This window comes from Oryctolagus cuniculus, chromosome 15, assembly GCF_964237555.1.
Source record: "Oryctolagus cuniculus chromosome 15, mOryCun1.1, whole genome shotgun sequence".
In the NCBI taxonomy this organism is placed as follows: domain Eukaryota; kingdom Metazoa; phylum Chordata; class Mammalia; order Lagomorpha; family Leporidae; genus Oryctolagus; species Oryctolagus cuniculus.
The window spans coordinates 60579794-60597032 of record NC_091446.1 but is presented as its reverse complement, the minus strand read 5'-3'; the positions used below and the strand labels follow the sequence as shown (position 1 = coordinate 60597032).

The following is a 17239-nucleotide window of genomic DNA, read 5'->3' as shown; positions in this document are numbered from 1 at the left end:
ATCAAAAGGCATAAAAGAAAAACAGAATTATATACACCTTTATTTAACATGAAATTGCTAAGTTATTATGTGAATCCAACAAATACCTTTAAGTTATTAAAGAAAAAACAGAATAGGAATAAAAACTTTTATCTACCCTTCACTCAGATATCCAAAATAAAATAACACCACACCAACCTGGGTTAAAAGAGTCTGCTGGGGTTGCTGTAACTGAATATAGAGGAAAAAAATACAAAAGAAAAAGGATCAATCAGAATTGTTTCATAGATGATTTACAAAAGGAAAAATTCCTATTAAACAGTTACTTTATTTTAAAGAAAAATCTGAAAAAGTTAACAGAGGTTGTTAGGTATAGGGCTCTCCTACAAACATTTCTAATTGAAGACATGATTTATTAGTAACTTATTCAATGAACAGGTACTTCACTATATTTAACAAATAAAAGAATATTATTTTTGTTGTTATTTCATAGAAATAAAGAGTCACAAAAAACTCCACAATTCCCTAAAGGGGAAGATTTCTAGTTAACAATGTTAATTACCATGTTACAGAAATGACTCAGTATCATCAGTATACTACTTTCATAGAAATACAACTCACAAAAAACTCCACAATTCTTGAAAGGGGAATGTTTCTAGTTAACAAAGTTAAATACTATGCTAAAGGAATAATTCAGTATCATCGGTATGCTAGTTGTCTCAAAAAATGGCACTGAGGCGAGCACTGTGGCGCAGCAGGTTAAGCAGATGCTTGAGACACTGGCATCCCATACTGGAGTGCCAGCCTGTTCAAGTCCCAAGCTACTCTGCTACTGATTCAGCTTCCTGCTTATGTGCCTGGGAAGACAGACGAAGATGGTCCAAGCACTTGGCCCCTGTCACCCAGGTGAAGATCAAGATGGAGTTCCTCCACTTGGCTCAGACCTGGCTATTGCAGCAATTGGGGGAGTGAAAGAGGAGCAGATGGAAGAGCTCTCTCTCTGTTGCTCTGGCTGTCAAATACATAAATCTTAAAAAAAAAAAAAAAAAAAAAAAGAAAGAAAGCAAGAAAGAGAGATAGATAGATAGATAGATCTCGCCATTTAATTCCTATGTACGCCTGAAATGAGAAGCACTATCAATGGTCAGATATGCATAGGCATGGGGACCATGAAGGACCGCACATTCTGAAATATATATATGCTGTCTTTTTAACTTCTATTTTCATTTAGTTGAAAGAAAGAGATCATCACTGACTCACTCCCCAAATGCCAACAACAGCCAGAGCAGGGGCCAGGATGAAGCCAGGAACCTGGAACTCATCCTGAATTTTCTACAAGGGGTAAGTACCCAAGTACTTCAGCATCATTTGCAGGCTCCCAGGGTGTGTATTGGCAGGAAGATGAATGTTAAGCAGAGGAGAGGCTACTTGAATCAGACACTCAGATATGGGATGTAGGCATCCCAAGTGGTGACTTAACAACTTGTCCCATGACACCCCAAATACGCTTCTTCTGGCAATAGCGAAGTATACCATTACAAGAAAGTAAAAGGAACTGATGGAAGAGGGGAAATTAAAAAATTCTGGAGGGGCTGCCACCATGGTGTAGTGGGCTCAGCCTCTATCTGTGGTACCTGCATCCCACATGGGCACCAGTTAGTATCCTGGCTGCTCCTCTTCCAGCTCTCTGCTATGGCCTTGGAAAGCAGAAAATAGCTGAAGTGCTTGGGTCCCTGCACCCACAAAGGATGGGCCCAGCTCCAGCCATTGAGGCCACTTAGGGATGAAGCAGCAGATGGAAGACCTTTTCTGTCTCTCTCTCTAACTGTACCTCTCAAGTAAATAAATAAATCTTCTGAAAAAATAATTCTTCAACATAAATTTTACTTATGATAGGATAAAAGAATGCATATGAGGTTCTAACTCAAAACTATTGAGATTCACCATGTATTAGAGGTTAAATCACATCCAAATACTTTCTGGGGGCCAGAATAGGCATTGAGACATAGTAGGATAAGTCACCACTTCGGATGTCTGCATTCTGTATCCTAGCAACAAGTTAAGAGTCCTGACCACTCTAAGTTTCCAATTCAGCTTCGTGCTAATACTTCTGGGAGGGAGCAGATAATGGTGTGAGTGCTTGGATTCCTGCCAATCATATACAAGACACCAATGAGGTTCCTGGCTACTGGCTTACTCTGGCCTACCACTGAGTACTGCAAGAATTTGGGGAATGAAGTAGTGTTTGGAACATCTCTTCCTCTCTTTTTCAAATAAATAAAACTTTTTTGACATACTTTTTTTCTGTAAGAATGGTTGTATACTGCACTTTGCATATGGTTCAACAGAACACATTATAATCTTTCTTTTTTCCAAGATTTATTTTAAAGAGTTGCAGAGAGAGATAGAGACACAGAAAGAGATCTTCCATCCGCTGGTTCACTCCCCAAATGGCTGCAATGTCCAGAACTGAGCTGATCTGAATCCAACTGGCAGGAGCTTCTTCCGGAATAAAACAACAACAATGAATTCTGGAACAATTGGCTATTTTAAAATCAGTTTTTAATACAGAAAATATAAACTAACCTGTTGTTGCACACTATACAAGGCCTGTTGAGGTTGTGAATATTGCTGAAAGATTAAAAAATTTTTTCAAAGAACAATATATTAGCTTTATTCATTCTCTAAAGATGATTTACAAATACAGTTACATAACGTAAATAGTTACAATGAAAAGGAATTTTCTGGAACAACTAAACTTTGAAATAAACAAAATGATAACTACTTACAACTGAAATTTGTAAAAATTGAATTCTGTTTAAATAATTAAAGTAGAAGAACAAATTTAAGAACTTAATTCATTAGAATTTCAATTATGCAACATCTTTCTCTAAGTATTGGGCATATACAACCAAAAAAAATAAGCATGATAAAACCTCTCAATTTTTTCAGTAGCAACCCTGACCACTCAGATCTTATAATGCTGTATCAGAAATCATAAACTAGTAGGGATTCACCTGTTGCAATGCAGCTGCTGCAGCTGCAGCTTGTTGCTGTAATGCTGCAGTTTGAGTTAACTGATAGTTTGCTGGAGTCTGTGTGGTGAGGCCTGCTGCTGCCAATGCAGTTTGCTGTGTATAAATGGTAGGAGATGCTCCAAGAAGTGATGGCTGCTGAACACCCAGTGCAGCTAAAATGAGATTAAAAAGGAGAGGGAAGAAAATTAAGGTTATTTGGATCTCTTCCAAGAATTGACTGCTTAGTTGTACACTACAATCTGTGATAGTTTACTAAAAAAAATTTCAGTAATACTTCTTAAATTTAACTGATTTATGTCCCTCCCAGGACCTCAACAGCTTTATGTTACATGTTTGTGCTTTAATAAATATAAACTAAAGAATGAAACCAACTAATCTTACCTAGACCAAGAGGCTACAGTACCCTCAAAAAGTATTTTTAGGAAGTAAAACAGAAACACAGCGTTAAGCTGCTTCCTTTAACACTGGGCATTCCAGTATCTGAAAGCCAGTTTGAAGATCAGCTGCTCCACTTCTGATCCAGCTACCTGCTAACATGCTTGAGAAAATAGCCAAAGACAGCCCTAGTACTTGGGCCCCTCCACCCACAGGCAAGCCTTGGATAGAGTTCTGGGTTCCTACCTTCAGCCTACTTCAGCCTGAGGTGCTGCAGCCATTTAGGAAATGAACCAGAAAATGGAAGAATCCTCTCTTACTCTCTCCCCCTCTACTTCTTTCTGTCATTCTGCCTTTCAAATAAATGTTTTAAATATCTAATAAAAAAGTAAAACATAAAAATATCTTATTTAACTAAAATTTATTTTTACCTGGAAGCAGATGATAAATATAGTGACAGTAATGCTGAAAGTGATCTACCTTCAGAACTTTCTAGGGGCTGGCTCTGTGGCACAGCATGTTAAGCCCTGGCCTACAGTGCTGGCATCCCATATGGGCGCCAGTTAGAGAATCCTGGCTGCTCCACTTCCCATCCAGCTCCTTGTTAATGCACTTGAGAAAGCAGCAGAGGATGGCCCAAGTCCCTGGGTCCTTACACAACATGGAAGACCCAGAAGTTGTTCCTGGCTTCGGATCAGCTCAGCTCTGGCCGCTGCAGCCATTTGGGGAGTGAACCAGCAGATGGAAGACCCCTCTCTTTCTCTACCTCTATAACTCTTGTCTTTCAAATAAATAAAATTTTAAAGATTCTGCAGAGCAAACAACAGAGTAAACAGAAAATCAACAGAATGGGAGAATACATTTGCAAACCATATGTCTGATGAAGTGGTTAATAAACTATATGAAAATCAAACAATAACCCGATTAAAAAATGAACAAAAGACCTGAATAAACATTTCTGGAAATATATACAAATAATGGAAATAATGGTCTATGAAAAAATATTCAACATCACTATCATCAAGGAAAAAATGCAAATTAAACCACAATGAGGGATCAGCACTGTGGTACAGTGGGGTAAGCCAACAACTGTGGGGACAGTGCTGTGGCACAGCAGGTAAAGCTATTGCCTGCAGTGGCAGCATCCCATATGGGCACTGGTTCAAGTCCTATATACTCCATTTCCGATCCAGCTCTCTGTTATGGCCTAGGAAAGCAGCGAGGGATGGCCCAAGTGTTTGGGCCCCTATACCCACTCAGGAGACCCAGAAGCAGCTCCTGTCTCCTGGCTTCAGATCAGCCCAGTTCTGGCCAATGTAGCCACTTGGAGATTGAACCAGCAGATGAAGAACCTCTCACTCTCTCAATCTCTCACGTAAATAATTCCTTTATTTGACAGGCAGAGTTAGACAGTGAGAGACAGAAAGGTCTTCCTTCTGTTGGTTCACCCCCGAAATGGCCGCTACGGCCAGCCCACTGCGCCAATCTGAAGCCAGAAGCCAGGTGCTTCCTCCTGGTCTCCCATGCAGGTGCAGGGCCCAAGCACTTGGGCCATCCTCCACTACACTCCCGGACCACAGCAGAGAGCTGGACTGGAAGAGGAGCAACCGGGACAGAATCCGGCGCCCCGACCAGGACTAGAACCCAGGATGCCGGCTCCACAGGTGGAAGATTAACCAAGTGAGCCGCAGCGCCGGCCTCATGTAAATAAGTTTAAAAAAAAATTCTTCAGGAGAACATGCATAAGTTATCTGCAAATATTATGCTATTTTATTTAAGGAACTTAAGTGCAAGGTGTCCGGCGCTTAACAAATCTTCCCAGGCAGATGAATCAATTAAGTCACAGGCTTTTATTGGGGTTCCGCTCCCGGGCGAGGTTCCGCGGTCCCAACAGAGCAACAGAGCGGGGGCTGGGGAAGTCGCACGTCAGAGATTGGGAGAGCTCCTTTTATAGATTCAGGGCATGGGGGTTAAAGGTTGAGGCAGGTCTGATCCTCATTGGTTGACCTTTAGGCACCCGCAGGGACCTTGGCAAGGACTTTTCTTCCCCGAAAGTACAGGTAGAGACTTCTCCATTCCCGGAAGTATAGGCCTTCCTCCTTGCAGATCCCAAAGCTACCATTAAGCATCTCTGAATTTTCCATCTGCAGACACTGCTGGAACCCATTCCCAGAGAATACTAAGGGAAGACTGTCCATAAGAGTTATCTGCACTCCCATGTCATGCAGTATTTTATTCTTCGAAATTTCCATATAGTTTCATGAAGCAGTCTCATGCTATTTGGAAAAAAACAACACAAGGAAGTAGACAATTCTCTTAAAAAGAGGCAAGTCATTACATCTAAAGCTATAAATGTTGAAATACTCAAGTACTACAAAAAATTTTAGTATGATTCTCTTTTCTAACTTTTTTATTCCTCCTTTCCAGTTTCATAATTTTTTTTAATGTTTTTAAGATTTATTTATTTATTTGAAAGTCAGAGTTACACAAAGAGGAGAAGCAGAGAGAGAGAAAGGTCTTCCATTTGCTGGTTCACTCCCCAGTTATCCGCAACAGCCAGAGCTGTTCCCATCCGAAGCCAGGAGCCAGGAGCTTCTTCCCAGTCTCCCACACAGGTGCAGGGGCCCAAGGCCCTGGGCCATCCTCTACTGCTTTCCCAGGCCACAGCAGAGAGCTGGATCAGAAGTGGAGCAGCAGGGACTCAAACCAGCATTCATATGGGATGCTGGCGCTTCAGGCCAGGGCATTAACCCACTGCACCACAGCACCGGCCCCCCAGTTTCATAATTTTTAACAATCAATTTTATCAATTCTTCAATTTTATTAATTTGCTTTAACTTGTGTGTATTTACTAAAATATCTGCGAAGCAAGGTTTTATGTGAACAGGTCTTCTAAATGTCATCTTCTTTTCAATATCCTTCCTTAGATTCCACAAGTAGAAATTTTTTTCTACTGTATATAGGTAATGTTCCTACAATTAGCTCACTGTTCAATCCATTGAGACTTTGAAGGTTTTCTTCAGAGCCTAAAGGACAGAACTCAACGACTTGACATTCATTTCCCATTTACTTAAGAACAAAAAATTATGGAGTGTTTGGCACAGCAATAAAGACCTCACTTGCAATGCTCGCATGGCATTTCAGAGTGCCTGGATTAGAAGCCTGGCTTGGCATCTGAATCCAACTTCCAGTTAATGCACACCTAGGGAGGCAGCAGGTGACAGCTCAAGTACTTGGGTCCCTGTCACCCAAGGGAGACCTGGATGGAGTTCTAGATTCCTGGCTTCTTCCTGGCCCAGACTGAGCCTACCCAGCTGTTGCGGCATTTGAGGGGTGAAACAGAAGATAGAAGCTCACTTACTCGCACTCTAACTCTGCCTTTCAAATAAATAAATAAATATTTTAAAAATTAATAAAGGTAAGCATTATTCAAATCAGTATTAGGTGGCATTGTCACACTCTCTATAAAGATAATATCCTAGTAGACAGTGGCTCTTCCACTCTCCTAAAGGTCACTGGAAGTGAGGGCTAGTGTTCCGGCCACAGTCTCTTCTACCTACAACTCAAAAAAATCAATTCTCTCAGGCAGTTTAAGACACCATTCACGGCCGGCGCTGCGGCTCACTAGGCTAATCCTCCACCTAGCGGCGCCAGCACACCGGGTTCTAGTCCCGGTCGGGGCGCCGGATTCTGTCCCGGTTGCCCCTCTTCCAGGCCAGCTCTCTGCTGTGGCCCGGGAAGGCAGTGGAGGATGGTCCAAGTGCTTGGGCCCTGCACCCCATGGAAGACCAGGAGAAGCACCTGGCTCCTGCCTTCGGATCAGTGCGGTGTGCCAGCTGCAGCGCGCCAGCCTTGGCGGCCACTGGAGGGTGAACCAACGGCAAAAAGGAAGACCTTTCTCTCTGTCTCTCTGTCTCTCTCACTATCTACTCTGCCTGTCAAAAAAAAAAAAAAAAAAAAAAAAAATCTAAAAAAGACACCATTCACAATGTCATACTACTTCCGTACTTAACTGCCACTGATATTTACTGTTTCCCACTTCACTTCTTTTAAGCAGTCTTACATCACTCAAGTTTACTATTTATACCTCCAGCATGACTTCCAATACATGTCATCTATAGTAATCAAAATTATTTTCCAGATCATAAAGCAAAAATACAAAAAAAGCCACAGCTACACAAACATGAGTTGCGCACTCAGTTTAAGACAGAGATGGGAGGCTGGTGCTGTGGCACAGCGGACAAAGCCACCGCCTGCAGTGCCAGCACCCCATGTGGGCTCCCATTCTTGTCCCAGCTGTTCCTCTTCTGATCCAGCTCTCTGCTATGGCCTGCAAAAGCAGTAAAAGATGGCCCAAGTCCTTGGGTTGCTAAGCCCACGTGGGAGACCCACAAGAAGCTTCTGGTTCCTGGCTTTAGATCGGCACAGCTCCGGCTGTTGCGGCCATTTAGGAAGTGAACTAGTAGATGGAAGACCTCTCTCTCTCTACCTCTGCCTCCCTGTATCTCTGCCTTTCAAATAAATAAATAAATAAATCTTGAAAAAAAAAATGCTCACTGATCAAACATAAGCAAGACAGTCTATCATATTAGCTCCACTAGACAGAAAAAGCTCAGCGCTGTGGTGCAGCCACAGCCTGCAGCACCAACTTCCCATATGGGGTCCATCCCATATGGAGTCCCAGCTGCTCTACATTCAACCCAGATCCCGGCCAATGGACCTGGGAAAGCAGCAAAGGATGGCCCAAGTGCTTAGGTCTCTGCTACCCATGTGGGAAACCTGGACGATGCTCCTGGCTCCTTGCTTCTGCCTGGTCCAGCCCTAGCTGTTGTGGCTATCTGGTGAGTCAACCAGCAGATGAAAGATCTCTCTCTTTCTTAATGTCTCTATAACTCTTACACACGCAAAAAAAAAAAAAAAAAAAAAAAAGAAAAAGAAAAAGAAAAAGCACATATATAGAGAGTTGCTGTTGTGGTGCAGCAGTGAAGCCACTGCCTGCGATTCCAGCATCCCATGTGGGAGCGGGTTCATATTCAGGCTGCTCCACTCGTGATCCAGCTCCCTGCTAATTGCCTGGGAAAAGCAAAGATGGTCCAAATGGTTGGGCTACCCACATGCAAGACCAGGATGGAGTGCCAAGCTCCTGACTGAAGCCTGTCCATCCCTGGCTGTTGCAGTCATCTGGGGAGTAAAACAGTAAATGGAAAATATCTCTGTGTCTCCCTCTCTCTGTTACTCTGCCTTTCAAATAAATAAATAAACGGTTAAAAAAAAAAAATGGATGTGAGCATAGTTCTGAATCTGCTAAACCTATCTCACCATATAATGCTGTTTCAATGATATACATACATCTAAATATTGAGTCAAATATATTGAAGATACCTTTATATTCAATTTTTGCTTAGGTCTTTAACTTTTTCTCTCAACACCTCTTTACATAATGAAAACTGTTAAACGTTCAGCCTTACATGACTAACAACAAAGACCTATCACAGCAATTCAGGTAAGATATGGAAAAATAGCTAAATATTAAGAACTAGCACATCAATTATGGGAAAAATGAAAAATGGGATGGCTCCTTGGGGCCAGCATTGTGGCACAGATGGTTAAGCCACCACCTAGCAATGGCAGCATCCCACATCAAATGCCATTTTGAGTCCCAACTGTTCCACTTCTGATCCAGCTTCCTGATAATGTACCTCAGAAAGCAGCAGAAAATAGCCCAAGTGTTTAGGCCCCTGCCACCCATGTGGGAAGACCCAGAGGGAATTCTGGGCTCCTGGCTTCGGCCTGGCCTGGCCCAGCCCTGGTTGTTATGGTCATCTGGGGAGTGAACTAGCAGATGGAAGATTCCCTAACTCTTGCAAATAAATAAAAACATAAATCTTGGGGCCAATGGTGATGTAGCAATTAAGCCACCTGCAGTGCTGGCATCCCATATGGGCTAGCTGCTCCACTTCCAATCCAACTCCTTAATGCACCTGGGAAAGCAGTGGAAAATGGCACAAGTCTTTGGGCTCCTGCAGCCAAGTGGGAGATCTGGATGAAGCTGCTGGCTTTAGCCTGGCCTAGCCCTGTCCATCATGGCCATTTGGGGAGTAAACCAGCGGATAGAAGACTTCTCTCTCTCTGCCTCCCTTTCTTTCTCCCCATAATTCTTTCAAATAAATAAATATTTTAAAAATTTTTTTAAATTTAAAAAATTTAATTAAAAAAATTTTAAAAAGAGTCCCACAAATACCATTCCAAGGAATTTGAACTGTATTCTAAAACTCCTTATTTTTGCAGCCAAATAATAAAGAGACTAATGAGACATAAAATGAACCACAGCTCTGAGGCCCTAATACTGACTATCCCGTGGCTTTCTAAGAAACCTAAAGATTTTCCACCTTTGTGTCTCAATTTCTTCATCTGGTACAGAAAGGACCTGGAACAGAATCTAGCTCACACTCCATTCAGTTTTGAAAAATTCTGTGACAGCAACAAAATTTACACTTTAGGACTATCACATATGACAGATACATTTAAGGTAGGGGGAGAAATAAGAAGTAGCAAATACAGTGTAATCAAGAAAGGAAAGCAAGTAAAAGCAAGCAGATATAACGAAAGAAAAGAACAAAAATAGCTTCCAATTGAAGTGAGGGTTATATGCCAAATTCTGCAAATTTGGACGTAAAATTTTGGGAACGGTATGGAGGCGCCTAAAAGGCATGAAAGCTGTAAGAAAAACCTGCTACTAATATATAGTCATCCAAATATGAAGTTCACAGAGCCTAACTGTAAAATGGAGAAGAAATTCAGAAGGTCAAGGTTTCATAGTTGAGGATGAAGGTTAACAGAAAAGAAAATTGAAGATGCCATGTGACAACACCTAGGAATTCCTCACTGTCCTTAACCGAATTAAGCTCAAGACTAAAATCAATCAGAATATTCAAATCTTCAATTTTACAAAAATCAGCAATGAACTGCTACTGTAAGGGTTTTCACTTTAGTTTTACTGTATCATCTTGTATAAATGTACTGATAGTTCCATATCAATTAGCTAGGAGTTTTCAGAAAGTTAGCAGAAATGCAAAATAAGATCAAATAGCAAACAGATTAAACGGATTAACTAAACAAATCCATGAGAAGTTATACACATAGAAAAAATTACAGTGGCAATTTTTGTATTGGCCTGAGGAGAAACTTCATCAGAAATACAGGCATGAAGACTACAATACTTCATTGAAATTGAATAATTAATGTTTTTCTGTGGTATGATCATTGATGTGACACTGGTCTCTGATACATATATACCTGGCAGTATTTCAATAGGTTTTTTTTTTTTGTTTTTTTTTTGTTTTTTTTTTTTTTTTTAAGATTTATTTATTTGAAAGAGTTCCAGAGAGAAAGATAGAGATTTTCCATCTGCTGGTTCACTTCCCTGATGGCTGCACTGGCCAGGAACCAGCCTTGGCCAAAGCCAGTAGCTTCTTCCAGGTCTCCCACATGATACAAGGGTCCAAGCACTTGTGTCATCTTCTGCTTCTTTTCACAAGCCATTACCAGAGAACTGGATCAGAAGTGGATCAGCCCGGACACCCACCAGCACCCATACAGGATGCTGGTGTCACAGGCAGCAGCTTTATGCCACAACACTAGCCCCAGGTGTGTTTCTTTAACAGAGTAAAATTGACACCTATACTATTATCCTCATTAAGTCTTTTTAATGTTCTTTACTGAATTTTTGCTCCCCAATTATATTTAAAGAGGAATCTGGGTGTGGAGTATATGGGAACTCTGTATTGCATCACAATTTCCATTTGTAAACTGAAAACTATTCAGAAATTTTAAAATGTAAAAAAAAAAAAAAAAAAAAAACACAAACCTTTGTGGAGGAAAACAGGTAGTAGAAGCTAACTCCTTTTGAACTTTTGAAGTGGACTTGCCTTAGCAAATTGCTTAGCCAACAATGGGAACATTGGTGAATTCCTAACAGACCTGTACCTGAGTGGACTAGTCTCCAACCATTGCCCAGCTTCTTTATTCATTTGCAGAGTATGTGTATATATATATATGATTTATATATATTATTTATATTTACTTATTTAATTTATATATTTATTTATATTATATATTTATTTATGTATTTATATATTTATATAAATATAAAATCACCAGATACTGTTACAATCTGAAAAGAAAAAGTTTCCTAGGGGCCGGTGCTGTGGCACAGCCGGTAAAGCTGCCACCTACAGCCTCAGCTTCCCATACGGGCACCATATTGAGTCCCAGCTCCTCCTTTTTTTTTTTTTTTTTTCAAATAACTGGTAGCAAATTCATTTTCTTTTTTCTTTTAAGATTTTACTTATTTGAGAGGCAGAGTTACAGAGAAGCAGAGGCAGACCCAGAGAGAGAGAGAGAGAGAGAGAGAGAGAGAGAGAGAGAGAGGTCTTCCATCCACTGGTTCACTCCCCAGATGGCTGCAATGGCCAGAGCTGTGCCGATCGGAAGCCAGGAGCTTCTTCTGGGTCTCTCACACAGGTGCAGAGGCCTAAGGACTTGGGCCATCTTTTACTGCTTTCCCAAGCCATAGCAGAGAGTTGGATCAGAAGTGGAACAGTTGGGACTTGAACCAGAGCCCACATGGGATGCCAGACTGTAGGCGGTGGCTTTACTCACTATGCCACAGTGCCGGCCCATGCTCCACTTTCAATCTAGTTCTCTGCTAGGCCTGGGAAAGCAGTGGAAGATGGCCCAAGTCCTTGGGCCCCTGCACCTGCATGGGAGACTCAAAAGAATCTCCTGGCTTTAGATCAGTCCAGCTCTGGCCATTGCGGCCATTTGGGAAGTGAACCAGCGGATAGAAGACCTCTCTCTCTCTCTCAATCTCTCTCCCTTTCTCTCTCCCTCTGCCTCTGCCTCTCTTTAACTCTACCTTTCAAATAAATCCTTTAAAAAAAAAAGTTTTCTATTCCGAATACATGTAGTTAACACATACTTTAATTGACCCAAGAATAAAAAGAATTTAACTTTAACAGAAATTTCAAACTGATAATCAACTCTAATAACCTAATGATTAGCTACAAAGGCAGCTTTAAAAGGACAGAAAGGAGGCCAGCTGGCACTGAGGCATAGCGGGTAAAGCCTCGGCCTGCATTGTGGTGTAACAGGTAAAGCTGCTGCCTGCAACACCAGCATCCCATATGGGTGCTAGTTCGGTTCCAGCTGTTCCACTTCCAGACCTAGCTAAGCAGGGGAAGATGGTCCAAGAGCCTGGGCTCCTGCCACCCATGTGGGAGACCCAAATGAAGCTACTGGCTTTGGCATGGCCCAGTCCCAGCCATTGTGGACAGCTGGGGAGTGACCCAGCAGATGAAAAATATTTGTATCTCCCTATCTCACAGTAATTCTTTCAAATAAATAAATCTTTATATAAAAAAAAAACCTTCATAAAGTAGCCCAAGATACAACACTTAGAAACTAAGACATTTTAATTAAAACAACATCACTAGACAGTTTCATTTAGGACCTATTCCAGGATTTTTACAGGAAAGTTAAAACTGGATACTAACAAAATATCTGCCTGCTTACTTAATGAAGTCACGCTTCGTCAGCCAAATTGGAGGTTTTGAAAAATTTTGATTAATGGCAAGTCCAAGAAAATTTACATATTTCATACAGCACAAATAAAATTCTGTTCACAGAACCTTCATACTTGGGATCTCTTTTGCCATATACAGAAAGGTAAGACCTACATTCACTAACAACTCTGCCCTCTGACAAGTTTATAAACATTACTGTCATCTTATTCAATCTTTTTTTTTTTTTTGGACAGGCAGAGTGGACAGTGAGAGAGAGAGACAGAGAGAAAGGTCTTCCTTTTTGCCGTTGGTTCACCCTCCAATGGCCGCTGCGGCCGGTGCATGGTGCTGATCTGAAGCCAGGAGCCAGGTGCTTCCTCCTGGTCTCCCATGTGGGTGCAGGGCCCAAGGACTTGGGTCATCCTCCACTGCCTTCCCAGGCCACAGCAGAGAACTGGACTGGAAGAGGAGCAACCGGAACAGAATCCGGCGCCCCAACCGGGACTAGAACCTGGTGTGCCGGCGCCGCAGGCGGAGGATTAGCCTAGTGAGCCGTGGCGCCTGCCCTTATTCAATCTTAAAATAAACATAAGTACTACACCATACATCCAAATAATTACAATGCAAACATTAAGAGCCACAGATAACAGATTTCTACCATAATACCTATTTTATTGGTATATTACAGACATGAATCTAAAGCAAATACTATGCAGTAAAAACCAGCTAAAACATGTTTAGTTTCCCAAACTACAAGAATATAGCATTTGCTTCTGGACACAAAGTAGTTGCTAATAATTCCCAGTCCTATTTAATCAAAACTTAGTCAACCCCAGTTTTCTCATTATTTAACACAGCGAATGAGCTCTAAATTATATTTATCTATAATAATTATTTCATAGTATTTTCCACTGCTTCAACTACTATCCTTTAATCCCCCAAAGCATAATTAATTAAAATAAAAACCCTAAGGTATCTATTTAAAAAAAAAAAAAAAAAAAGGTCACCTAGATAACTAGAACACTGTAGTCAAAGACCAGTGTCTCAGGAACTGACCTCAAATTACAAAACTGATAAGTACGAGGCAACAAAGAACTGGTATAAGTAAAAATATATTCAAAGTAACAAAATAAGCTGCAAATTCCCTGGGAACTCAAAACCTGATTCTGTGCAGTATTTGAGAAACATAATTCAAACTCCTAAACACTACTGGCTTATTATCTTTAAGTAATAAGTGCAAAGCTACAGATGAGCTTAATGTTTTAAGACTCAATCACTAAGTCAAAAAATGGTTAAAAATGGATAGGGGGGGGGGGCTGGTATTGTGGTACACAAACTTAAGCCTCTCTCCCCACCCAAACTCTCCAATGACAGCATTCCACATATCTGAATACCAAGTCCCAGCCGTTCCACTTCCAATCCAGCTCTCTGCTAATGAGTCTGGGAAGGTAGTGATGATGGCTCAAGTACTTGGGGTCTCTGCCACCCTTGTGGGAGGCACCAAAAGGGTTCCAAGTTCCTGGCTTCAGCCTAGACCAACCCCAGTCACTATGGCCATTTGGGGATTGAACTAGCAGAAAGAAGAGTTTCTCTTATTCTCTCAAGTAAATAAATAAATCTTAAAAAATAAAAAATTAGGGGCCGGCAATGTGGCGTAGCAGGAAAAGTCACCACTTGCAGTGCCAGCATCCCACATGGGCTCCACTTCAAGTCCCAGTTACTCCACTTCTGATCCGGGTCTCTGCTATGGCCTGGGAAAGAGGTGAAGATGGCCCAAGTCCTTGGGCCCCTGCACCTGCATGGGAGACCCAGAAGCTCCAGGCTTCTGGCTTCAGATCAACTCATTTCAGGCTGCTGCGGCCATCTGGGGAGTGAACCAGTGGTTGAAGGTCCTCTCTGTCTGCATCTCTGTAACTATACCTATAAAAAATTTTAAAAAAATTCTTCCAGATCTTTCTTCCTCCCTCCTTCCCTGTCACTCTGCATTCCAAATAAATAAACGTTTTCTTCCAAAGAAAATCAGGAAGAAATTTATTAAAACAGATTCAACATTTTTTATTGACTTTATTTTGAAAAAGAAATTCTTCTGACCTTATTTTGACAATGTAAATGTTAATTTACTGCCTTTACAACTATTTTATCTTTTACTTCTGCCTGGTAATAAAATTCTTTAGTCTGTTTGTCTACTTTCAATTCAAACAGAATAGTCACATACAGTTCTTCAAGAAGCATGGCTTTTAAATACATTTACTTTTAAATGTACCTTCTGAATACAGACATCTTAGCATGGCAAATATAGTACAATGAGTGGCTGCTAACTTAGAATGAAAACGTAATCAACTTAAGGTATTTAAAAACCATGAAACCACACTTGCAAACACAGCACTGGCAAGCATTTCACCATCCCATGGATAGCCTCACTCCACCTTTACAGTACATGAGTTCAGTAGCCTGACCTGGCTGTGATACCGCAGTGGCTGTAAACTGAGTAGCCCATGGCGGATTCTTCTGTCCTCCAAACTGAGCCATGATGCAAGGGGGAAAAAACCTCTGCTTGTTTGTCTTCTACAGCAGCGTCCTATTAAGAAAAGATCCACATTTTAAAGTTCAACCAAACTATCGATGTCACAAAAAGAAAGAAAATGCTCCGTGTATCAAGGATATCTTCCCAAAAAGAAATAACTGGAAGACGGGGAGCAAATGAAAATTTGAAATGCAGCAAAAACATTTTTACATCAAGCAGATCACCAAAAGTACACTGTTTTTTTAAAAACGACTTACACTCTTTTTTTAAAAAAAATGGACTGTCACATTTAAACCGAAGACCATCCGCGGTCTCGACCCAGTTGCTTACAGTTAAGTTCACAACTCTACATTGGAAAACAGCCTGCGTGTTTCTCTTGGCAATGAGTTAAGGAGGGAAGGCCAAGGTTAGAGCAGCGCTGAGATCAATAACGGAAACAGGACGAGACCCCAAGTAAAGGGATTTAAGGATCTCATCTAACGAACATCGCCGTACTTTCTCGAGTAGCAAAGGGAAAGGGGCTGGGGGCGCTTCTTTTCTCCCTTCCCTCGAGGGGAAAGGCAGTTGAGATAACGGATGCCTCTTCAAGAACCGCTGCGAGGACCCCTCCCCCCAAAGTCCGGCCAGAAGAGGCGAAGGTTTCCGCCCGCGCATCCCCCTCCGCCGAGCACCGCCGGCCAGCCCCCGGCCATCCATCTTCCTGCGGTCTTCACTCCCGGCGGGCCGCAGGCCTCGGGAGACAAAACCCACCGCTCCGCCACATGGGGTGAAGCGCCGACAGGGGGCTACTGCGAGCCCTCGTCGCCTCGACCCGCAGGCAGGTCGCAAAATGCCTCCGTCCCCCAAAACCCGCACCACCGCCGGCCGCCCCGATGCCCCAGGCCCGGAGGCTGGGAGACTACAACCGCAGCCGTCTCGGCGGCCCGGGACGACTGGCCGCAGCCCCGCCAGGCCGAGGCCGCGGGGCCGCGGGGCAGGAGCGTGGCGGTGGGGGAGGGGCCGGCCGCGCGGGGCCTGCTCCGACCCGCACAAAAGGGACCGCGTCCCTCCCGCCCCAGCCCCACGAGAGCCCCACCGTCGCCGGCCCGCGGAAGCCGTGCCACCGAGACGATCGCTCCCAGCCCTTCCGCGGATCCGATAGGACGTGGAGAACCCCGGCTCGGCCGCCCAACGCTTCAACTGCGCGTACCAGACCTTCACCTGAGTCGGGTCCCGGCTAACACCGAAGCCATTTCAAACCCGTCAGCCTCAGGCGCATGCGCCGACTTCCCCCTCTTCCTCTGCGCGCTCCCCTCCTCCACATCTCCCGCAAGAACGGCGCTTACGGGGCGACGTTGTACGTGCGCGCTCCCCGGCCGCCCTCAAGACGACTTGCCTTGGACTCTGCTGCCGGATCTGGAGCGCGCCTTGGAAGGGTTACCTTGGCTTCGCTAAACAATGAGCAGGGAACGTCTCTGCGCTAGCGAGGGGAGGGAAAGGCTTCCTTGAGGGTGGCAAAGCAAGTAATGGCGGTCACGTGACTCCGTGAGGACAGCCGCCATTTTGTGATTTTTTTTCCCCCCTTCCAGTTAAACTTACTGGAACAATAAACACATCCCGTTAGCACCCTAACACTTTTTAGGGTAATACAAAGGATATTTGCATAACATTGAACTTAGTATTTAAAATATAAGTATTCTAACGTGTACAATTCAGTGGCTTTTAGTGTAAACATGAGGTTGTGCCAACATCACCACCACTACTACCAGAACCTTTGCACC

At 42.8% G+C, this 17239-nt stretch overlaps 1 protein-coding gene across 1 annotated transcript in view; it reads right to left on the bottom strand.

The window, feature by feature from the left end:
- CCAR1 (cell division cycle and apoptosis regulator 1) overlaps window positions 1-16694 on the bottom strand; it is a 51811-nt gene extending 35117 nt beyond the window's left edge. Inside the window, exons 1-4 of the mRNA XM_017348736.3 lie at window positions 16555-16694; window positions 15412-15533; window positions 2997-3169; window positions 2566-2610 (exon numbers count right to left, since the gene is read on the bottom strand). Of these exons, the coding sequence (XP_017204225.1) occupies window positions 2566-2610; window positions 2997-3169; window positions 15412-15484 (291 nt within the window). The 5' untranslated portion in view covers window positions 15485-15533; window positions 16555-16694. The remainder of the gene's footprint in view (window positions 1-2565; window positions 2611-2996; window positions 3170-15411; window positions 15534-16554) is intronic.
- Window positions 16695-17239: the final 545 nt, after the last annotated feature.